The sequence below is a fragment of the Labeo rohita genome, chromosome 17 (genome assembly GCF_022985175.1).
Source record: "Labeo rohita strain BAU-BD-2019 chromosome 17, IGBB_LRoh.1.0, whole genome shotgun sequence".
Taxonomy (NCBI): Eukaryota; Metazoa; Chordata; class Actinopteri; order Cypriniformes; family Cyprinidae; genus Labeo; species Labeo rohita.
Window position 1 is genome coordinate 28,332,759 of NC_066885.1, and position 24,544 is coordinate 28,357,302.

Below are 24,544 nucleotides of genomic sequence, written 5' to 3' on the forward strand. Positions count from 1 at the left end.
TTAAAATATATAATCCTATTTATTATTTGATTATTTAAATCTCCTGTTTAAAAATGGGAAAACAGACATGCTTTAATTGTATATAATTAGACGTGATATAGTTTACTGTATATGAATGCTTTCAAGCATTTCAGAAATGGATATACATGCAAATTACAGTGAAGTACAACGGTTACCATACAGTGTCCTGCAGTGATCAAAAAGGATTTAAGTATGAATTTTGAATCGATTTCTTGTAAACTCAGAAATGTGGTTTTGGACGGCAGTTCAATTCTTCAGTTCAATTTTTATGCGGGTGGTGTAAGATAAACACTGACATTCTGGATTCAGACGGCAATAAAATCACACACTACCCTCTGTAAATGGTGAAAAAAAAAAAAAAAAAAAAAAAAAAAAAAAAACCCTCATGAGATGCAGTTGACCCTTCACAAAATTATGATTCGTCAGATCAGTCTTCCTGTTTGCGAAGGGTCGATTATCATCAGAATAGGGCTAAAGACATCGAAAAATCAAACTTTGTATCACTTTGTATGATTAACAAATTTGACTTTTTCGCTTTTATTCACATATAAACAGAAATGAATGTACATACATAGAGCACACCATTTGGTGAATGAAAGCTCAAACATGCTTGATTGACGTGTGAGAACCAGTGAGGTTTGTGTATATATGTAAAAGCCTGAATTAAGTTTGATCTTCATATAAAGCAATCATATCTCTTGAAAACTTGGATTAAACTGCTTGATTCCAGTGGATCACTTTTACAGTGGCTTTTTAAACTTTTTTTTTTTTTTTTGGCCATCTCGAATTTGAGTCCTGACTCGAGGACCTTTAAGAAATTTAGTGGAATGGATTCTTAACAGAGAGTCAGAAATATCTTAAGTTTCATTTAAAAACACATAAATTTGTGTTTTAAAGATTTTTATGTGTTGGGGACAACATGAGGACAAGTAAATCATGGCAGATTTTTAATTGTTGGATGAATAATCCTGAGTGACTGACATGAGGCATATACTGGTATGTTTATAATAAACTGTTTCTGTGCATTGTGTTTGTAGGGGATTACGGACACAGCCCTGACCATTTATGACACTGCGACACGTGAGCATGAACAGAGGGGCATGACGGGCGCTGTGGGCGGAGTCCTGCGACAGCTTCCTCCAGCAGTTGTTAAACCTCTTATCGTTGCCACAGAAGCAACATCCAATGTGCTGGGCGGCATGAGGAACCAGATTCATCCAGATGCACGTCAAGAAGAGTCTCAGAAATGGCGCTTAGGAGAAGAGTGAGCTGTGTTCTCTGAAATGTACTCCTGTGTCCTGCATTAGATCAGAATCGATATTCAGGCTGACTAATCGGCCTACAATATGTGTGCTGGCTTTGTTTTAATAGTGTGTTGATGCCCGTCAAGATCTGTTTTGCTGCTTATACTTTTGTTTAAAGCGGTCTTGGTGTCTCAGTGGCAGACAACTAGAGGCTGTGGTAGCAGAAGTCTAATCCCCAAATGAAGTATCAGAGGAAGACTGGAGCTTTTTTTTCAGCAGCACTTGTGCTTGACATTTACTGTAACTGGAGTCATCGAGTCTTGTATCTCAAAGCCGCAGGAATGAAGACGCACAGCTCCTGCTGGAGTAGATTTAACTAGATTTGTCTCTTCTCACCCTACTTTCAAACATCCTTGTAGTGCCTTCATGTCAAGGTTTAATAATATCATATGATCATGTGTTATGAATGAGATGGTGTAGTGTTTTGTTGGGAACATGATTACTGCACCATAGGTTTTTCCACATCATTTAGGTTTAATGTCGATTACATGTTATTCAAAATGATGTGACTTTTGCTGGTCATGACATCCTGTGTTGGATGCAAGGGAGAATCTCGCAAAGAAAAGTCAGGGTCATATTTCACCCCAAAATCAGTAGAAAAAAAATTACATTCTGCATGAAGACAATGAAACCTATTTAAGGATTGTTACATTTTGTGTTTTAATATTCTTGATACAGTAATTTAAGAAAAATGCTCATTCTCATTATTAAAGATTGTGATCATTTTGTTCCAAACATGTATGAGTTTTTTTCTTCTGTTGATTTTAAAGAATATTGGTAACAAAACAGTTGCTGGTAGCCACTGACTTCAAGATGTCATTTTATGTTTAACAGACTCATACAGGTTTGGAACATGAAGGTGAGTAAATGATGATTTTCATATTTTACAGGTTCTGTCCCTTTGATGGCTATATTTTTTCCACATACACTAATAAGTGACATTTTTAATTTGCTACTAATAGAAAACTAAAGAATTGCTTCATTTTATGAAAATGTCTGAAAAAAAATGTAAAATAGGTTTCATTTTCTTTGTGCAAAATGTACATATTTTTATTTTATTCTTTTTGAATAGGGTCATTTCCTGAGAGTTTCTGTGAGATGCAAAAGCTAAACTAGTTAAATACTTAAGTTATTGTAAACATTTTCAAAAGGACAAAAAGGAGTCATCTGGTAGCATCATTGCTTTTATTTCTACTACAATAATCATCTCTTAGCTAACCACACTATTAGCTGTTTAAATAAAAGACTGACTCTTTTTTTGCACCGAATCGATTTCTATGGCTTAAGCAGCACAATGTTGTGTAGTGTTTCTGTTTCCAAATACTGTGTTAGAAAATAGTCTTCAAACATGTGGAATGTTTTGCGGTTATTATTACCACTTGCACTTTGTACTTAAGTGATCCCAGTAAATTACACCTTTTATTGTTTTCGTTTTCAGTTCTGTTTCAAATCTGCTTGAGTGACATTCCCTAAGCATCTGCATTCAAGAAGTCTTACGAATGGTACATTTTTTCTTGAGATAGACAAATTCTCTATATAGTTTTCCATGTTGTTAACTGTCTAATAGACAAGCATTAATTTTCTGTTCCTCTCAAATGTTTTAGTCTGAGAGAAATTTGTGTTCTTTTTTTTTTTTATCTTCATGACATGGCAGTTGTGTGAGTAAATGTTAGTTTGATATATTGGGAAATTGATAAATAACAGCTAATTTTAGCTTACAGACATTTCCTTTTCTCATTTAAATGATGCATTAATATTTATTGTATGTTTTCTTTGAGGTGGTAATAACATTGATTGTACATAGCTGTACAGGTCATTTCCCCAATTTATACGAAAGCATGTATTGTCAAGAAAGGGAAATAAATTATTTAATGTCCACCACTTGACTTTTTTGCCATTCCTGACATTGCTTGCCAGACAGTTGGCCAACAATTAACGTCTGTGGCAATCTCTGAGAACTGGGTCATTCAGGTAACAACAGTAGTAAGAATCAAGTGTATGTAAACTTTTGAACAGGGTCATTACTATGATTTAACTATTATTATCTCTTGTGGACTATATATAAACATCTTTTATGTAAAATATCTTATTCAGGTCAGTACTAAATAAAAAATAGCATGCATTTTGTATGATCCCTATTTTGATTAAAATAATGAACATTTTGCAGATTCTGGAAGGTGTATGTAAACTTTTGTCCTCAACTGCACATGAACACTTTACAGATGGTTTTATGACTAAGTCATTCTCTTAAAATGCTATTGAGCTTTAAATTATGGCATATTTTGTTTTTGAGCCCATTCGGTTGTGAAATAAACCGCATATTTACATAGGCCTATTATTCAGCAATTTATTTGAATGTAGCTAACTTTAGAGACAGTCCCTAAATTTGCGAATATGGAATGTCCAAAGTCAAGCCAACTTTATGGCAGTTCACGAGCACAAACTGCAAGTGAAAGTATTAACTTTTTGTTTCGCCATTTTAACAGTGTAAACAGTATTTGTGTTAACCTAACAGGTTACATTTGTGACTGATTTCGTTTTAAAGTTGGAAGCTTGAAGAGTTTAAAATGAGTTGTATATTATGAAGAGTTATCCACTATAAACGAAAGTGAAAGCTAGTAGACCAATATAACTACCACATTTAATAGCTTAAAATTTCTAAGATTTCTAGTATAAAGTTATTTACAGTGGTGAATAAAGTACCTTCCACACTTGAGTAAAAGTACATCTTACCAGAAAATGACTTTGGCAGAAGTAAAAAGTTTTAAAGTATCTGATATTTATTGTAGACTGCTTAAGTATGAAAAGTATTTTTCACTTACGTAATTGAGGTAAAAGTAAATGCTGTAAATAATAATAATAATAAAAGCTTATTAAAAAAATAGATCCTCCTACAAGATCCTCAGGATGAGGCTCAGAAAAGGAGCAAAAAAAAAATTTGTTTTAATTGTTTCATCCACTGCTTTCTTTGAACTTAACAAATGGCAAGATATTTAAGTTTTAAGTAAATAAATAAATAAATAATATATAATGTATAATATATAACTGTTTAATGAAAATGTAAAAGACTTTTAAGTTGTCTTCCAAAATTTCATTTTGAAAGGAGTGTTCAGCTTTACAGACAGCTTGCACGCAGCTGGGAAAGATTGCAAGTTCAGCTGGATTAAACCTGTAATACAGCAACACTGATCAATAACAATATATAACCATTCATCTAGTAAAAAAAGCTAAAATGGACCAATGATAATGGATGTTGGGATGCAGTTAATGCCCAAGAGGGAGTACGGAAACACATGAACAGTTCTAAAGGCATTCAAAACATTTTTTTTTTAATTATGCTAACAAAAAACATGCACAGTTCTTACTTACACTGGATCCTTTATGTTTGTGCAGATGACTCTGATGGCTTTTCTTTGATAATCCTCAGAAGTCTTTCCACTGCCATGAACAAAGGGTTACACCTTGCCAAAATCTTAAACAGTTTCAGCTGCAAGTATGGATCTTCCACATTTGTTCCAAAGTGCATTACATTTTTACATTTGAGATGCCCAGGAATATGAACTGCTCTCAGTGAGAGGAGTTTGTCCTGGGACCACACAAGGATCTGGTGCACCAGCTTGTACAAGGTGCATGAACGCAGACCTCCCTGGTGGTTGATGTATTAGACCACCGCTGTACTGTCGGTGTGCACCAACACATGGCAGTCTCTTAGGTCTGGGAGAAAATGTTTCAGAGCCCAAAACATGGCCAGCATCTCCAGGCAGTTGATATGTCACAAGAGATGGCGATCACTCCACAGACCATGGGTAGGGTGGCCACTTGTGACCACTCCCCAACCGGTGAGGGATACATCCGTCGCTAGCGTTATGCGGCGACAAGGAACTCCCAGCACTGGGCCCTGAGACAGGAACCAAGACTTTTTCCACATATCCAATGCAGGTAGGCATCGCCACGTGACCTTGATCATGCAAAACAGGCTTCCCCTCGGGGAGAACCCCTTGGTCCTGAGCCACCACTGTAGGGGTCTCATGTATAGCAGGCCAAAAGGAATCACGCAGCTGCCATCAGACCCAACAGTTGTTGAAACTGCTTCACAGTGAGTGACTGGCCTTCTCTCACTCTCGTGACTGCAGTGAGGATCGACTCGATTCGAGCAGGTGACAAACGTGCCTGCATCGTAGTCGAATCCCACACCACACCTAGATAAGTGGTTCACTGTGATGGAGAAAGCTCACTCTTCTTGGCGTTCAGTCTCAACCCCAGCTCTTTCATGTGATCGATGTTGAACGGCCATCTGCTCTGATTGAGCAAGGATCAACCAATCATCAATATAATTGAGTATGCGGATGCCCTGGAGTCGCAGAGGAGTCAGAGCTGCATCCACACACTTCGCGAAAGTGCAGGGGGAAAGTGCTAGGCCGAACGGAAGAACCCGATATTGGCATGCTTCGCCCCTGAAAGCAAACCTTAGGAACTTCCTGTGTTGAGGAAGGATGGAGATGTGGAAATAAGCGTCTTTTAGATCTATCGTGACAAGCCAGTCCTTGGACCTGATTTGTGACACGACCTGCTTGACTGTCAGCATCTTGAACTTCAGAAGCATAACTGAGCGGTTCACCTGACACAGATCTAAAATGAACTGAACTGAATGCGATAATCTTGCTCTACAGTGCACAGGACCCAAGCAGATACATTTGGCAGTAGTTTCCACGCTGCCAAATAATCTACTAAGGGAACCAGTCTCTCGAGACTGGCCTCTGGTGTTGTTTGAGCTGCTAGCTTGGTGTCCTGTTTTATGTATTGAGGTTTATATTGTCTGTGGTAAAGACAAGAGCAAATTTCCATATTGTGTACAATAAAGTTGCTGAACTGAACTAAACTGAATTATAAAGCCTGTTTAATTACTGTACTGTTGTGTTTTCCTTTTTCAGAGTCAGTGGTGGGTTTAACTGTTCGGTTCCATCATGGGCGACACACAAACATCCACAGATGAAGATTTTTTTCCAGGATGCAGGTGCTTTGAATGAACACTCTATCGAATAACCCTTATATTTTTGTCTTCATTTGATGTTTATTATTAAATAAGATATAAATGTAAAATATGTATTGAAAAGACAAAAACTATAAAGGGCCCTATCATACACCCGGTGCAATGTGGCACCTGGCGCGACGCAATTGATTTTTCCTGGTTTCAGCCCGACGCAGTTAGCATTTGTGCGCCCATGGGTGTGCTGGTCTGAAAACGAGGTGCGTTCAGGCGCATTGTTGGCGCGTTGCTATTTTGAGGCAACTGAAATAGACTTTGCCATTGACCAGTTGAAACCTGGTCTAAAGTCAATGGCGCTATATTTTTCTTGTTGTTTAAAGAGTGCGTTAGTAATATGTGCCTATAGGCAGGTGCACAATGCACATACACTCTGCTTATTACACACACAGGGACACGCATCAGCACACAAACATGCCAAATATTAAAAATGAAAGGATTACAATGTAAAAGATTATGATTGTGTAAATAAATATAAAAATGCCTACATGTCATAATGGATAGTCAATCGCTTTCTTATGCAAGCTGTTTTTTTGGTTTAGAAAACGATCACGTTCATCAAGGAGGGGAAAGTTTTGAAAGGTGGTGCACAGTAACTCATTTGAGTGGGCTCAGCCCGTAAATGCCCTCCTTTGCGCCGATCCTGCTCTCTGGAGAAGCGTTCATCCTTCGCACTTCTCGCAAATTCTGCCGAGTAAATAGCGAATCCGCCATGGCACTAGTGCAACTGGCTCTTAAAGGGAATGGAAGATGAGACTCTCATTGGTTTAATGCACGTTACCCCCATAACACACCCACAACTCATTAAGAGAATAGGGACAACCCTTTTAGACCATGCGCCAGGTGCACCAATCGTTTTTTTCCGTCCTTAAAATAGCAAAAGTGGATTCGGACACACCCCAAGTGCACCTGCACCGTGCGCTTTAGACTATGCGCTTAGATCGCTAAAATAGGGCCCTAATAAGTCTCTAAAGTCCTAAGTTTTTCTAAAAATGCAAACTTTATTCTCTATCTTTTACAGTTCAGTCCAAAAGGAGAGGTCAGGACGAGATCCCAGCAGTGTGAAAATGAAAAGTAACCAGTCTGCGGATTCATCACAAAATTATAATAGAAGAGTTACATGGCCTGGTCTCAGGTATGACATTTTTATAAAAGACATTATTATTAAAAAGACATTTTCATTTGTGGTTGGTCTCATAGAGAACTCATAGAGTTCTTTCTATTAGAGTATTTTTATTTCATTGTTACTTTTTAATGAATATGCGATTGTTTGAATACAGTAATTCTGATGAATTTCATTCTCTCCGTTTTACAGATTAGGCCAGCAGGAGAGGTCAGAACTGGAGCTCAGCTCCGTGTCTAAGAGGACTGACTGGTCTATTGATCGAACGGAAAATTTTAAGAAGGGAAACAGATATCTTGGTTTCAGGTATGATGTTTCTCTAAAAAGATATAATTATACACTCCCTCCTAGGTTATGTAATCACAAGAATAATGCAAAAATTCTACAAATCTGAGCACAAACAAACTAAATATTCATCTGTAGTGCCATACATAGCCATGCACAGACATTTTGAGGGGCAGTGGCCCAAACCAAAAAGCAGGACACTAAGCTCACAGCCCAACCATTTTACAGCCAGCTTGAAAGTTTATGGGGCATATCCTAATAATGCTGAATGAATAATATTAAAAAGAGGTTCTGTGACTTACAGAAGCATTTATTGCAATCCTTTTTAATAGGAATAGAGTCTAACATACATGTTGTTGATTTGTACAATTTAACAAGTTGTTCTAGGGATTTATAGTGTACTCTCTCGTTCAGTATTGTAGCAGATGATAGTGTCAATATTGTAAGTGAAAACAATCTTACAGCCAGGGGGCTATTTGTGGAAAAAGGTCAGAAGTGTAACTTGTTAATTTAACAGAATAACGAACAATAATGGTTAAAATAAAAAAAGCTAGTGATGTCAGAATTTGATAAAAAATATCAGATGATATCATATATATGATGATAATTTAGTTATATTTAGCGATTTAAACAATGAAGAGTGAGGCAGACCAGTAAAGTCCCCACAAAGTGCAAAGATGGTTCTTATCATAAAGTGTTAAATATGTTATGATAAATGAATATGTGATCAGTTGAATACAGTAATTCAGATAAACTTTATTCTCTCTTGTATAGTTCAGTCCAACAAGAGAGATCAGAACGAGAGCCCAGCAGTGTGTCAATGAAAAGTAACAGGTCTATGGATCAACCAAAAAATTTTAAGAAAAGAGCCACATGGCCTGGTCTCAGGTATAACATTTTACTACACTACACAAGACATTGTTATACAATGATATTTTTTATCATGACATATTCTGTACTACAACTCTTCATCTGATACTTTAACAATGTTGCTCACACAGTAATTTAGATTAACTTTATTCTCTCCCTTTTGTAGTTTGGTTCAGCATGAAAGCTCAGAACTGGAGCTCTGCTGTATGTCTGATAAGAGTGACCAGTGTATGGATCCAAAACAATTTTTTAAGAGCGGAAACACATGTCCTGGTTTCAGGTATGCCGTTTTTATATAAAGTTATAATTATACAGTCCCTTTCAAATTTTGCAATCTGAAGAATAATGCCAAAAAGCAGTATAAGCTAATCAAATTTCACAAATCTGAGCACAGGCAAACTGATCAATACATGTTCATCTGTAGTGCCACACGTGCACCGTAAAAAATCTGTAATATTTACAGTAAACGGCCAGAATTTTACCGTAAAAAACAGGGTAGCAGCGTTTTAAGTTTAACGGTTCTATTGATAATTTACATTTAAATACTGTAATTTCATAATCTGATATAATGTTAATTTATCAATCTACTGAAGTACTGAATTTTGTTTTGTACCTTTGTAATACACTGATAACCACAAAAAGCAAGTGGTGATGAGAAAGTCACATGATGAATCAAAGGCTATCACAAGCAGCTTTTAAATATTAACATGTACAGAAGGTGCACGGTGTCATTCACATAAACACCATTATGGAAACATACATGAAACTGAAATAATGCAATAAACATTAATTTAACAACATTAGATGTAACATAAAACTCTAATGTACGGAACTGTTAAGAAAAAAAAATAAGAAGAAAATGTAACAGGGAATTGTGGGAATGTCAATTTATGGTTATTCACTGTAAATTTTATGTTCTTTTTCACTTCCAAAACAGTATACTACCGTAAAAGTATACTGGTCATCGGATGCCCATTTTCCACAAGTTGATATGATTCTTTAGGGTCTTAATGAAAAGTTTATAATATACTTTGGTTTAAAATTCTCAATGGTTGTGTAAAACAACTTTTACTGTCTTTTACAACTTTTACCTCCCATTCTAATGGATTGGTCTCTTAAATGCACATGAGCTCTGCTCGCCCTGCCCCTCTCTTTAGCCGCATTTACCGCGTTTAGCCACAAAACTTAGGAAAGGTGACTGTAGAGATTCCTAAAAAAACCTTATACTCACTTCTGCTGTAGGTGAAGCTGGATCACGAATGATTTGTGCGAACAGAGACAAATTTAGGTAGATTGGGAGGCGCATTCCCTTCACAAACAAACGTAATCCACTGCATCTTCAGCGGCTCAGATGTTGGGAGTAAATGACAACTACTATGTTCATTATTACAATCGGAGATATACTTGTCTAACTTACATCGAAACAATGGCGGTCGGACTGTTACAGCTGATTTAGGGTGGGTCTGAGGTATCACGCTCATGCCAATAAACTATCATGGGAGCGGCCTCACACCAACAGGCATCCGAGAATGGCTCGATTTGAAAAAGGGGATATTATTTTTACAAATTAATTAAAAACCACTGCATGGATTTTTATCATTTAGGATAGATTTGTACATACACTGCCAACACACAATAATGCAGCAAATTCAAATAATTTTGTTCTGCAAACATTTGAAAAACACAAAATCATGGTGTACATTTCTGCATGGAAATGATACAAAAATGTGTTTGCTGTCTATATTTACCTCTTTAATTCACAAAACACAGTACTACAGCCATGAGTCTAATCTTGCTGAATCTTCCTCAACAGATTCAGGTCAGCCTTGAGGGACAAATATCATTACCTTCATGAGATAACAGCAAAGCAAGGAAACCCAACATTTCTGAAGGATATCTATACAGAGCTTTACATCACAGAAGGTGAAAGTGGAGCGGTCAGTACTGAATATGAGGTGAAACCAATTGAGACACAATCCAGGACAGCAGGAACAGAAGACATTCCAGTCAAATGCAATGACGTCTTTAAACCTTTACCCAAACAAGACAAAACTATCAGAATTGTGCTGACAAAGGGAATTGCTGGGATTGGAAAAACAGTATCTGTTCAGAAGTTCATTGTAGACTGGGCTGACGGCAAAGCAAATCAGAACATCACTGCCATATTTCCTCTTCCTTTCAGAGAGCTTAATTTAATCAAGAACAAAAACCTCAGTCTTTTAGATCTTCTTCATGTCTTTTTGCCTGAAATAAGACAAATGGAAACATCCACTCTATCCAGTGATAACAATTTGTTGTTCATTCTTGATGGTCTCGATGAGTGTCATCTGTCACTGGATTTTCAAAGCAATGTGAGGTTGTGTGATATAAGTGAATCAGCCTCAGTGGATGTGCTGTTGACAAACCTAATGAAGGGAAATCTGCTTCCCTCTGCTCTCATCTGGATCACCTCTAGACCAGCAGCAGCTGATCTCATCCCATCTGAGTATGTTGATCGAGTGACAGAGGTGCAAGGCTTTAGTGACCCACAGAAGGAGGAATACTTTAAGAAGAGAATTAGAGTTCACAGTCTGGCCACTAAAATCATCACACACCTGAAGTCATCAAGAAGTCTCTACATGATGTGCCACATCCCAGTGTTCTGCTGGATTTCAGCCACTGTACTAGAGGACATTTTGAGTGAGGCAGAGAGTGATAAGATTCCCAAGACTCTCACCGAAATGTACACATACTTCCTGAGGATTCAAATAAACATCAGACATGAGAAGGATTATGAGAATCAAGAAAAAGATAAAGACATGATTCTGAAAATGGGGAAACTGGCATTTCAGCAGCTTGAGAAGGGCAATGTGATGTTCTATGAGGAAGACCTGAGAGAGTGTGGCATTGATGTAACTGAAGCATCAGTGTACTCAGGATTGTGCACTCAGATCTACAGAGAGGAGTTTGGCTTGTGTCATAGAAAAATGTACTGCTTTGTTCATCTGAGCATTCAGGAACATTTAGCAGCTCTGTATGTACACCTCTCCTTTACAAACAACAACATAAATGTGTTTGACCAAGTCACCAATCAAAGTATGCTATCGAAAGTATTTAATTTCATTCATTATAGTTTATCGAAACATGTTTCATTATTTGGTCTGCATCAAAGAGCTGTGGATGAGGCTCTGCAGAGTAAAAATGGACATTTGGACCTTTTCCTGCGTTTCCTTCTGGGTCTGTCAGTGAAGTCTCATCAGATTCTCCCAAAAGGACTAATGACACAGACAGGAAGCAGCAATGAAAGCAATGAGAAAACAGTTGAGTACATTAAGAAAAAGATCAGCTCTAATTACTCTCCAGAGAAATCCATCGCTCTGCTCCACTGTCTGAATGAACTAGGTGACCAATCACTAGTGGAGGAAATAAAAAATTATCTGATATCTGGAACCATATCTGAAACCAAACTCTCTTCATCTGACTGGTCAGCTGTAGCTTTTGTGTTGTTGACTTCAGAAAATGAACTGGATGAGTTTAATCTTAAAACATATTTAAGAGAAAACAGTAACCCTGAAAATTCTTTAAAGGTTCTTGAAAAGCTGCTGCCTGTGATTAAGGAATCCAGATCAGTTAAGTAAGTATCACTAAGATTCTTAAAACATGATAAAGTTAAAAGCTTGTTTCAAACCAAATAGCATATTGGAGACATTGGTGGGCAGAATGCAGTTGCTGCATGTGGTTTAACAGGAATTAGAGTCCAGCTTGTGCCATTTTATGATTAGATTACCCCCTTTTCCCCTGTCATTATCCTCATCAGTAAAATGGTAAATGACCAGTATTAAAAATGAACAATAATAATCAGGGTAATTTATAGATTGAAACAGTTCATTTCCAAAGTGTGTTTCAAATATGCTGGTATGCTGCAATATTGCTTTAAATTACCTTTAATGCTTTTGTTGTGTGCAAATTCAAGATTTATTTTTAAGAAATAAAAAAAAAAAAAGGAGAGAGAGGTAGGTAGAAAAAAGTAAAGGAAGAAATTGATAGTAAACACTTACTAAACAGTGTGAATGGCAATTGCCAAGGGTTCTATTATCAATGCAAAAACCAAAGGCGAAAGTGGGCAATGTTTGTACCACGTTTTAAGGGAAAATTAGAGGAGAATACTCCACTGGCATGGACCGCGCATACAGGAAGGGAATATAAAAGTTTAAAATTTAAGTGGGAGGCTCTGATTCATAAAGCAAAGAGTAATAGTCCCTAAAATGTGTGGTAATTTGGTGCATATATGTTGGCCAAGGTCACTGTTAACCCATATAATAGGCCAGAGGCAATAACCTATCTACTGCAAGAGTCAGCTAAAATTTAAGAAGAAAAAAACAGAATCTGAGAAACTCAGATCTTAGTGAAGCAATTTTGTCACAAATCATTGTGGTAAGCATCTCTTTTAAAAAAGCTGGAGTCAGACTCGAGGCCTCGGCGGACATGATGGCGGAGTCATCGACTTCGTCAGGAGCTGGGGAAACACGTCTACATCTCCGCATGGTAGCGACAAGGACAAGCTTAAGCTGTCTTAAGATATTAAGAATATGTAATGTTCCCATTAACTATTGAAACAAGATTACATTTACGGAGCTGCTCCCAGGCGCGACTCACTCCTTCAGTTGCATACAGGAAGTCACCCACTTTTTATTTTTCTCTTATGCAGCATATTAAAAGTAGTAAGCTTTAAGTTGTTTAAATACTGTTTTTTAAAACAGATTAACAAAGACATTGCCTAACACTGCATATATCACTGCATATGTTTTAAATAAAATGCCTTCTTATACAGGTGCAATACTGCACTTTGTGCCTACTTACATTTGACTGTTTATTGTTTATTCGCAAGATATTTTTTTATTGCTGTAAAGTTATTTTCATTGTTTTTGTTTTGTTCATAGTGTGTAATAAGTATGTTTTTCATCTCTCTGCAGGATGCTTGATTGTGGTATCACATATGAAGGCTGTGCTGTTCTGACTTCAGCTCTAAAATCAAACCCCTCATACCTGAGAGATCTAAATTTATCGCAGAATAATCTTCTCAGAGATTCAGGAGTGAAGCAGCTCTCTGTTGGACTGGAGAATTCTCACTGTAAACTAGAGATACTGCTGTAAGATCATCTCTGCTAGTCATGTGTGTTTTTTCTCAGTGAACCTATCAAATTAATATTGAGGAAACTGTTGATTTGTATCTTTTACTTGTTATGAAATCTAAATAATTTGATTCACAATGATTAACAAACATAAATAATCTTTCGGATCTTTTCCCCCCTTTTTTGTCCACATAAAAGCAAGAATTTCTTCTTTCATTGTACGTCTTTCATATATTTGACAATTCTGCTAAAATACATGTCATATTTTGGACCCTCCAAACTACAAACTAAATGAGGTAACTCAGGGAGAATAAACAAGATAATTAACAGAACATGAGATCGTAATCATTAATCAGACACACTGAGAAAACCAGGTCAGATGACAGACACAGGAAAACAAATTCTTTTTGGTTTAATATAGTTTTAATACAGGTTTAATTTATAGTTTAAAATCTGTGTAAATGCTTTGACAGATTGACCTGTAGTAAAACAAAAATGCATAAAAATTCATTATAGTTTCATTATAGTTTGTTTAATAAAATTTAATTTAACCAGATTGCAAAGAAATCTGTGATCACAGGGCCTCACCAAAAAGGTTTGTGCCCCCCTACTTCTTTCCTGGCATTCTTATATTCACACAGGGTCCGCAACTCGGCTCTGTCTCCTCCATTTGGCTCGATTTGTGATGTCCTCCGGGGCTAGGCCCACTGTTTCATTTCCTCTGTGACGGAGTTTATCCACCGCTTTTTGGGTCTTCCTCGTGGCAGGCAGCCTCCAGGATCAAAACAAAGCGCTGTTTTTGCCATGGAGTCCTCATCGCTGTGCATGATGTGGCTGTACCCTCTCCGGCGGGCTTCCCTCATCGGCCACAATTTGGTTGAACAGGTCGGTGAGGGTCCCCAAGGATCTTCCAGGCCTCAGTCAGTTGCTTTGCCTCTTTTCATCTTCTCAATACCCAGCTTCACTTCTGCAATCGAGATCCGGGGGACTGGGCCAAGGGTGGGTGGAGGGCTTGGAATTTGCGGGTGTGGGAACTCTTCTTTGCAGATGCCAGAGAAATACACTGACCATCGATGAAGGATAGAGGGCGGGTTCCGAAGGACTTGGTTGTCAGCTCTCTTGACTTGCATGACATGGCTGATGTATTGAGCGGACCGGTGGCGAGACTTGGCAAGGCGGTACATGTTACTTACCCCTCCTGGCATATCCAGTTGGTCATACAACTCCTGGTAATGGTGACTCTTCACAGTGGCCACCGCCTGTTTCGCTGCCAGCTTCAGCGACCGGTATCGTTCCCAATTGCTATCGAGCCGTGTGGTCCTCCAGGTCTTGTATGCTGACTTTTTCTCTCTAATGGCCTTTTGCTCCTCTTCACCCCACCACTAGGTTTGCCTGTCAATATATTTTTGGCCTGGCTGGGTTTTCCCCAAAGTCCTTGTACTCACTTGATGAATCTGGGCCATTGCCTCATTCCACATGGCTTCCAACGGTTGTTCAGAGTTAACGGCAAACTCAGCCAGCACAGCTGCCAAGTTGCCCCTCTGCTCCTTCATTTTCCACCACTTGATTCGCTCAGGTCAAGTCATTGGCTTCCTTGTCTGACACAGCGGGACTAGTCTTATGTCCATTACCAGGAGATGGTGTTGGGGCACAAGGCTGTCATATGGAATCACTTTGTTGTTATTCACCATCTTCAGGTCTCGCCATCGGATCATCCAGCAGTCGATCTGGGTGGCATGGCCACTGATGGTTTAGGTGGCCAAGTGAATGTCCCTCTTCCTAAAATAAGTGTTGGTCACAGCCAGGAGAAGTTGTGTTATTGCTATAGTGCTTGTTACAGTGGTTGAGCCCCCAATACAGTTTTTAATTCATTTAATATATGTATATACACTACCGTTCAAAAGTTTGGGGTCAGTACAATTTTATTGTTTCTTTCTTTTTTTTTTTTTTTTTTTTTTAAGAAGTGAATACTTTTATTCACCAAGGATGTATTAAGTTAATAATTAAAAGTTCATTAAAAGTTAATAATAAATAATTTACATTGTTATAAAATATTTATATTTTGAATAAACACTGTACTTTTTAAACTTGTTATTCATGAAAGAATCCTGAAAAAAAAAATCACAGGTTCCAAAAAATATTTGGCAGCACAACTGTTGATATTATCCAACATTGATCATTCTAATAATAAATCCACATATTAGAATGATTTCTGAAGGATCATGTGACACTTAAGACTGGAGTAACAGCTGATAAAAATTCAGCTTTTCATCACAGGAATAAATTCTATTTTAAAGTATGTTAAAATAAAAAACATTATTTTATATTGTAAAAACATTTTGCAATATTACTGTTTTTTTTCTATATTTTTAATCAATTAAATGCAGCCTTGATGAGCATAAGAGACTTCTTTAAAGACTATTACAAGTCTTACTGACCCCAAACTTTTGAACGGTAGTGTAGGTAATGTTTAAAATAAATTAATTTCATGCACAAATTCAGAACATATTAGCACTCTGTTTTCTTAGTCAGTGCCACCTACTCCATCTGACATCACCTAACCACCTGTTGGCTCAAACTTGTAGATTAAGGAGCCCAGGCAGATTTTTCAATTCTACAGGCCGTGGATGATCTTGGTATCGATCAGCCTAATCAAGTGATATTACCACAGTACCCTACACACATTTTCAGCAGTAAAAAAAAGCTTTTGTCTCTAGTTGCTATACTAATCGAGACTGGCTTGAGTACAGCGTAAAAGTTGATGCTGCATTTTTTTAATGTTGACATAAGCTGTGTGGCATACAGTTTAGTGCACGCTGGCTACTGTAACGGAAAAAATCCAGCCATATAGCACACACCAACAGCGGTGTGTATTCATCAGCAAATCAGAAAACTAGGATGAGAAACTGCCCCTAGTGAAACCTCCCTTATGGCAATCCAAGCAAGCTCACACCACTTGACCAGTTTGTCTCCCTTTGAATTGATGATAGGACGACAGATGACACAGCTGCTGTACTTGCTGTATCAACTACAAGATTCAAATCTTTCCATCAGTACCTTGAAAGACTACACCATCACTTAAGAAAAACATTCGCTTTTGTGTTGTAACCATACAAAAGACGAATAATGTGAAACTGATATATTTCTGCGTAATCCAAACCCATAGTTTATATTCTAAATCATCATTATAATCTTACCATTATGTCATTTTGAACACTGATTTTTTTTTAGATGTATTTGCTCTGTAATTAATTTTTAACCAAAAAAGTCTTTCATACTACAGTTTTACCATATTTTGCCCATTGTAAGGTCAGTTTTTAGATTGTATGTTTATATTTTATATATGTAGAGTTCAGATGCAAACCCCCCTAAAGGCTATCTCGGTCAAAAATGAGATAATGATACTGAGTGACTGCTCTCGACACATATTATGCGTTCAGTGCAATACTTTTACTTCAAACTTGGTAAAATCCCATCCTCAGCCCAATCAGAAGTACCGGTACTTACATAGAAACCTATACATCAGACCCTGATAAAAATTAATTTTTAAAGAAAGACATCAGATGGATTTAAGGGCTTTCGCATCTGAACTCTTCATATAATAAATATATATTCTACTTTGTTTAATTGAGTAATATAACATTTGGCAATTTTCAGGTGCAATAATGTGTACGTTGTTTACTTCTTGAACAGAAAGAGTGAAAACTACTTTTTTTTAATACAGGTTAAGTTGCTGTGGTATCACAGATGACGGCTGTGCTGCTCTGACTTCAGTTCTGAGATCGAACCATTCACACCTGAGATATCTGAATTTCTCTAGGAATAACATAGGAGATTCAGGTGTGAAGCACCTCTCTACTGGACTGGAGAATCCTCACTGTAAAGTGCAGACACTGAAGTAATCATATGTAATTCCATTGGGTCATTAATTTTTCAAATTATTTCACACTTCAAGATAGTTTTTGGGTGGGTTTTAAAGACATTCATCAGCTTCTTGTCTGCAAAACACTTTACTTTTTGTGGACTTTTCACTTTTCTAAACCTCCTAAACTGTTCAAGCCTCTATTGTTAATTCCAAAGCACTATTTTAGAACTAATTATGGAGGCTTAAGCTATTCCCAGTAGTGTAGCGCAGGGGTTTTCAAACGTGTCCTGTTGACCTCCAGCCCTGCACATTTTGTATGTCCCCCTTATCAGACACAGCCATTTTAGTTCTTGCAGTCTCTACTAATGAGCTGATGAGTTGAATCAGGTGTTAGATTAAGGAGACATACAAAATGTGCATGGCTGGGGGGTCCTCCAGGACAGGTTTGAAAACCCCTAGCCTTCCCTACTGAAAAAAAAAAAAACAAACAATAGAAACCATCACAGAAATTTTAATGGCTTCCACTACAAAAAACCCATTACAAACCATCAACTTTTAAAACCATTATAAAACTGTTTCCTGTACTGTGTTTTGGGACATATTCCATTTGGATTTGGTGGTTTTACAAGCCACCAATAGAACGCAACCAATTACCAGTAGAAACATTTATAGGTTCCACTGAAACCAATACATTTCCCATTATAATCAGAAAAAAACACAACAAATTGTGTGCTGGTTTTTGTAGTTTTTTTCAGCAGGGTTATAATATGTGACTTGTCTGTTTCTCTCTCTTTCTCTCTCACACACACATGCGCACACAAAACACACGCAGCTGACTGGTATGTGTAATGTTTTTCTTTAAATTGCCTTTTTAATTGATAGCATTAATTAATGTAAATTCTTACTGTAAATGAATGGTTATGGTTAATTATGATTTTAATTATGGCTTATCATTCTTGGAAGCCACAAATTCATAATTTAAAAACGTTTTGAATATTTAAAAATTATTAAATATTCTGTTGACAGCATGTCATATAGCCTATCTATAACATTAATCAAGTATTTTCTTGAATTAAATACTTTTATAATGATTTGTTTGTAATTGCAAACAAATTCTATTTTTCTTTAATGAGATTACTACTTAATTTTCTCACGTTTCTCCACCTCTGGAGGCAAGGCTTGTAAACTGAACATTTTTAGGGACATTTAAATGGCAACTGTTTTCAGCCACTACATTTAGCAATGTCTGATCATTTGTACGATGGGGTTGGTGGCATACGAATGTTTCATGAATCACACGTGAACCCTGTCATATGCAAATCAAACTCAAAAAAGTACCCCTAAAGTAAAATTATTTTCTACTTCAAGCACTGCACAGAATTATTGCAATGTGCAATTTTTTGGAGCCACTTATAGTACAGCTGAGGCTTCATGAATGTAACAGGCAAATTAGACATAATAAAAGAGAATCAAAGAAGAGGACAAAAAGAAGAAGACAAACTTTGTGTTCTTCTAGTCTCCTTAGGGTCTGTGTGTTTTGAATGTAGAGAATGAGAAATGTGTCATTGTTCTCTGCAGGTTGTTTGATTGTGGTGTCACAGATAAAGGTTGTGCTGCTCTGACTTCAGTTCTGAAATTAAACCCCTCACACCTGAGACATCTGGATCTGTCTGGGAATAAATTAGGAGATTAAATTAGGAGGAATGAAACTGCTCTCTGTTGAACTGGCAACATCTCACTGTAAATTAGAGATACTGTGGTAAGATCACTCTGACATTTATGGCTTAAGAGCCATTTTAACCAGCTGTACATTTTACAGCAAGCCTAGTTGTAGTGTAAATGAATACTATGTTACAACTTCTGCACTACTACTGCAAATATTTCAGCATTGCTGCATTAAACAAATAAGCTATATATTTATAAGAAACTTTAAGCCTCTAATCGGCCGCTAATGGCTGGAATAAAATGACAGATTACATTCCGGAAAATGAATTTGAAAGATGAAAATAACTGGCAACATTACACATTAATTTGTATTTGACAAAGCAACAAACAGGAGACTTCAAAATACCACTACACACCATTGCTTCTGATATGTGTGTTTTGAACTGCGAGACTGTGTCATTGTTCTCTACAGGTTGTCTGATTGTGGTGTCACAGTTGAAGGTTGTACTGATCTAACTTCTGCTCTGGAATCAAACCCCTCACACCTGAGAGATTTGAATCTGTCATGGAATAAACTAGATTCAGGGGTTAATCTGCTGTTTGCTCAACTGAAGAATCCTCAATGTAACCTGGAGATATTGCAGTAAGATCTTATATGACTCTCACATTTGAAACACAATATAAACTACTGTAACCCATCCTCATCATATAAGAGCAAGGGCATCCAATAAAAAAAACTAAAGGGAAAAACAAGACAGAAAGAGGAAGAAGTCACAGGTCACAGACAGTCAAAGGACTCCCATCTGCCAAGCGCTTTGTAGCCATAGGTGTGAAGGTGAAGGAAGAAAAGTGGGCACCTACCAACACTCATATAGCTGACACTGTGAATGTACCACCAAATTCTAGTAGTCAGACACGTCAGGTCACATTTTGGTCGCATCATTAGACCTGTTGATAGATTAATACATAATCAGGCACACAAAACACAATGTTCAAAAGAAAACACAAAACACAAAGACTTAAGAAACCCATGTGTGAGTGTGTCCTTTTATGACTTACACATGCACTCTCTGTACAATGTCACTTTTAACTTGTCAGGACATTATATCTATCAACTCAATCTGGTTCTTGCTATGAACATTATGAACAGGATTTTGTGCAGGACACTGTTTTTGTTTTCTTTGAGAAATAAACATTCAGTGTGTAGGGATGCTTAGCCATTTTGTATGGTCATTTCATTTTCCTTAATTTTGTGCCAACAATGTAAACTAGTCTGGAATTTAAAGATGTAACCTATTGCTTATTTTGTTCTGCTGCCTCACCAATGTGGAGATATACATTTAACACATATTGTTAAACAGTATTTCAACAGTAAAATCTGAATTACCAAAATTACACTAAAATACATTAAAATACATTATTTACCCTGCTTAAGTGAGACTTTAGATGTTTTGTGCTCTGAATTTTGGACCTCAGTCCAATAATCCATCAAATATACCAATCTCTTTAATAATGTTTTCACAACTAAACTACTCAGTTTGTGTTGTGAAAGGAGTGTATCATTGTTCTTTGCAGGTTGTTTGACAGTGGTGTCACAGACGAAGGTTGTGCCTCTCTTACTTCAGTTTTGGGATCAAATCTCTCACACTTGAGACATCTTGATCTGTCTGGGAATAAATTAGGAGACTCAGGAGTGAAACTGCTCTGTGATGGATTGAAGAATCCTAATTGTAAATTGCAAACTCTGTAGTAAGTTCATCTTTCTAGTAATCACGTCTTTGTCCTCGTTTAAACATATTGTTTATTATTAATGTATTATTTTAGAAGTTTTAAAGGAACAGTTTACCCAAAAATGAAATTTTGTTATCCTTTACTCATCCTCAAGTTGTTCAAAACCTGTGTGAGCTTTCTTCTGTTAAACATAAAAGAAGATATTCGAGGAAATTTTGTCCCTATTGACTTCCAAAGTATGGAAAAAACCCAGATCTTCAGAAAGTGGTCCCCAGAAACTGTTCGGTTACCCACATTTTACAATTGTTTTTGTGTGTGTGTTCAACAGAAGAAAAACATTTGAAGAGTTCAGATGCAAAACCAGCTAAAAGCCATCTTGGTCAAAAATGAGATAATGATACTGAGTGAATGCTCCTGACACATAGTATACATCCATCAAATACTTTTACTTCAAGCTTGCTAAATTCCAGCCTCAGCCCAATCAGAAGTACCAGTACTTGCATAGAAACCTATACAAAGTAGCCAGAAAGAAATGCTAATTTTAAAGAAATATGTCAGATGGATTTAGAGGCTTTTGCATCTGAACTCTTCATTTATACAGTTTTGGAACAACTGAGGATTACTAAAGGTTATTTTCTATGCTAACCTATAATTGCAGTTGATTTTGTAACTAGTAAGCCATCATCGTTACATTACTCGGCCTGTAGTAAATGTGTTCCTTCTACTGATTTAGGCCTCTGCAGAAGTGGATTTCTTATTCTAGGTGTCTTTCTCTTCTAAATAAACTCTGAAATAAATTTTTCAAGCCTGTGATAAGAACTTTTCTTGCCATATTGGTATATTGGTATACATTGAAAACAATCTCTCTAGATCCTACATTGTTTGATCCAGTAATTTTAAGGAATTCTCTTTATAGATATAGATCGTTAAATATTTTAGTGAAATTGATCCCTGAGTATTTAAACTATGTTGAAGTTTTAAAGGGCAAGGTTTCAAAAGATTATTCAACCTGGTCTCATGGCAAAAACGTACCTGGTGAAACTTTTCACAAGACGTGAAGAAAGTCTGAAAGTTCAGTGAATAACAAATTATAGATACCTGCCCAACCATTCACATCGCACATTATTGTAAGATTTATTGAACTGGTCATTTTACACACTGCTTATAAAACGTCATACAGAGTGTACCATTGTTCTTTTACAGTTTGTCTGATTGTGATGTCACGCATGAAGGTTGTGATGCTCTGGCTTCAGCTCTGAAATCAAACCCCTCACACTTGAGAGATTTGAACCTGTATGGGAATAAACTACAAGCATCAGCAGTGAAGCTGCTCAAAGATCTAAAGAATGATTCAAATTTGAAACTGGAAAGACTAAACATTTGTAAGTGTTTGTATTGTAAAATATTAGATATATAAATTATTTAAAATATTCCAGATCTCCAGATCTGACATGACAGACAGCAGTAATGTCTAATATATGACTGTGTATTTTATTGTAGGATTTTCCGTTTTTAGGAGCTGATGGTGAATGAGGAGCCAGTACAGAGACGTCAGAGTCAGACAATAAATAGAAACTAAAGACACACTGACCTTCACATTATGAGATTTCTACAATGATCTGTTAGAGGACTTGAACCTAGAGTATAATTTAAGAGTCTTTTGTAAGCGATGACCTATAAAAATGAGTGCTAAAAAGTACTGTTGATCATTTGTAATTGCTCTGAATTTCCTAGATATAAATGTGGCTGTGTTACCTGTAGTGTGCAACAAACACGTAAATTTCTTCACAGAACATTTATTGTATTTCTGTAAAATGTTTCAATTGTTTACATATGTTTATTCAGTGACCTATTAAAGCTTGCCCTAAATCATCCCTATTTTTTTTTATATTTAAGTGCTACAAAACCATTACAGAAAAACATATATCCTTAGTTCATTTTGTACTATTTTCTGTACAATTTGTATCTCTCTCTTGCTCTCTCTCTCTCTCTCTCTCTCTCTCTCTCTCTGTGTGCCTTTTACCCTTTTAGGAACAGAAAATGTTTAAAAAGGTTTGTCACATAAATACAAAAGGCATTTAAAACATTTCAGATTACTTAAATGTGCTTGCCCTGTGTGGTACTGGGTCTCTGAAAGGTCTCACCATTATATAAGCATTATTCCAGTGCTTACCAGACTCAGCATTTAAACACTCCAATAATTAATTACATTTAATTAAATTGGTAAACATTTAATAAACCAAGATAAAGGAATAAAAGAGAAACTCACTGGTGATCTAAATCACTTAAAAATCACTTCAAAGCATCATAAGTTGCATTTAATAGATACGTTCATGTTGAATTTAATTAATTAAAAGCTCCAGACCAATGTCAACTTCTTTCTAACAAGTATATATAGTTGTACTTACTGTCTTAAGTTTAAAATGTAGTTCATTCTTTTGATGAGCAGTTTTACTCCTGAATCTTCTAGTTTATTCTGAGAATGATTTAGATCTCAAAACTGAAGTCAGAGCAGCACAATCCCTCAACTTTTTACAGCATACAAAATGTCTCTTTCACAAATGTAACAGGTGTGGAAGGCTATAGCTCTTTAAAGCAGTGGTTTTAAAGCTTATTTGGGCCAAATAATTTGGGCTCCTTACATAACTTACCTAAGTTTATCAAAAACTGCGAACAAAAAGAAGCAGTCTTAATCATTATTCCAATATAAAACAAGATTAAGAATTATCTTAATGTCTAGTTTGTTTTGCAATGTCATGCTAGATTTTGCTTTTGTGGGAAATCCGACAGCTGCGCTACAGAAAGCCCTGACAGAAGCACTGTAATGAGTGGTTGCTTAGCTATGAAAACGATAGTGGCATTGGTGTAAATTGACAGGTTTAACACTCTATCTACATCTGCGTCAAAAACAAATAGAGGCCATTAATCAGTACACTGATACCATTCACACAGGATGATGAATCACTGATTTATATTCTACTCTGTTTCTGACTTACTCTGCAAACTTGCTGTACTTAGGACAAATGTATCTGAAACATTCACTTTGATGCATTCATGAATGTGCCTTGGCTCTAGCAGGTTACCCGGCTGCTTCAGAAACCACATGAGATTGGTGGAATTGTGGGCAATAGGACATAACAAGTCTTCTTGTTTCCTTCTTTATTCCAACCTTTGACCCTCAAAGACACAAAACACATAGCACAATACCTTCAGACATTACCTTGTTTTTATCAATGTACACTCTTAAAACATTAAAACCTTCTTTATTGGCACCTACATTTCATGAAGAACTTTTAACATCTGTGAAAACTTTCCATTCCACAAAAAGTTCTTCTACCTGAGTAGAAGTGAGACCACATGCTGTTTAACCCCGTTGCTTCATGTAGCATGACAATGAGTCAGCAACTAGTTTGATTGAACCCCCTGGTTTGATTGAATACGCCTGGTGTCAGTAGCGTCCGCTTGTCTAATCATGAATCTTGTAAACTCATCTTAAACAAACATCCCCTTTTCAATAATGGTTGC

General features: G+C 36.7%; 2 protein-coding genes across 6 annotated transcripts in view; both read left to right on the top strand.

The window, feature by feature from the left end:
- atg2b (autophagy related 2B) overlaps window positions 1-3,211 on the top strand; it is a 27,895-nt gene extending 24,684 nt beyond the window's left edge. For all 5 annotated transcript variants that reach the window (XM_051132693.1, XM_051132691.1, XM_051132694.1 and 2 more), the window contains exon 43: window positions 1,059-3,211. In XM_051132693.1, the coding sequence (XP_050988650.1) occupies window positions 1,059-1,289 (231 nt within the window). In that variant the 3' untranslated portion in view covers window positions 1,290-3,211. The remainder of the gene's footprint in view (window positions 1-1,058) is intronic.
- Window positions 3,212-7,393: 4,182 nt separating this feature from the next.
- LOC127179666 (NACHT, LRR and PYD domains-containing protein 12-like) lies at window positions 7,394-24,126 on the top strand. Its single transcript, XM_051133337.1, is given in 13 exon segments — window positions 7,394-7,504; window positions 7,685-7,798; window positions 8,552-8,665; window positions 8,814-8,927; window positions 10,461-12,260; window positions 13,600-13,776; window positions 17,483-17,656; window positions 19,202-19,313; window positions 19,315-19,382; window positions 19,761-19,931; window positions 20,864-21,037; window positions 22,223-22,401; window positions 24,098-24,126. Coding segments are annotated over 13 exon segments (3,294 nt in total). The 5' UTR covers window positions 7,394-7,436.
- Window positions 24,127-24,544: the final 418 nt, after the last annotated feature.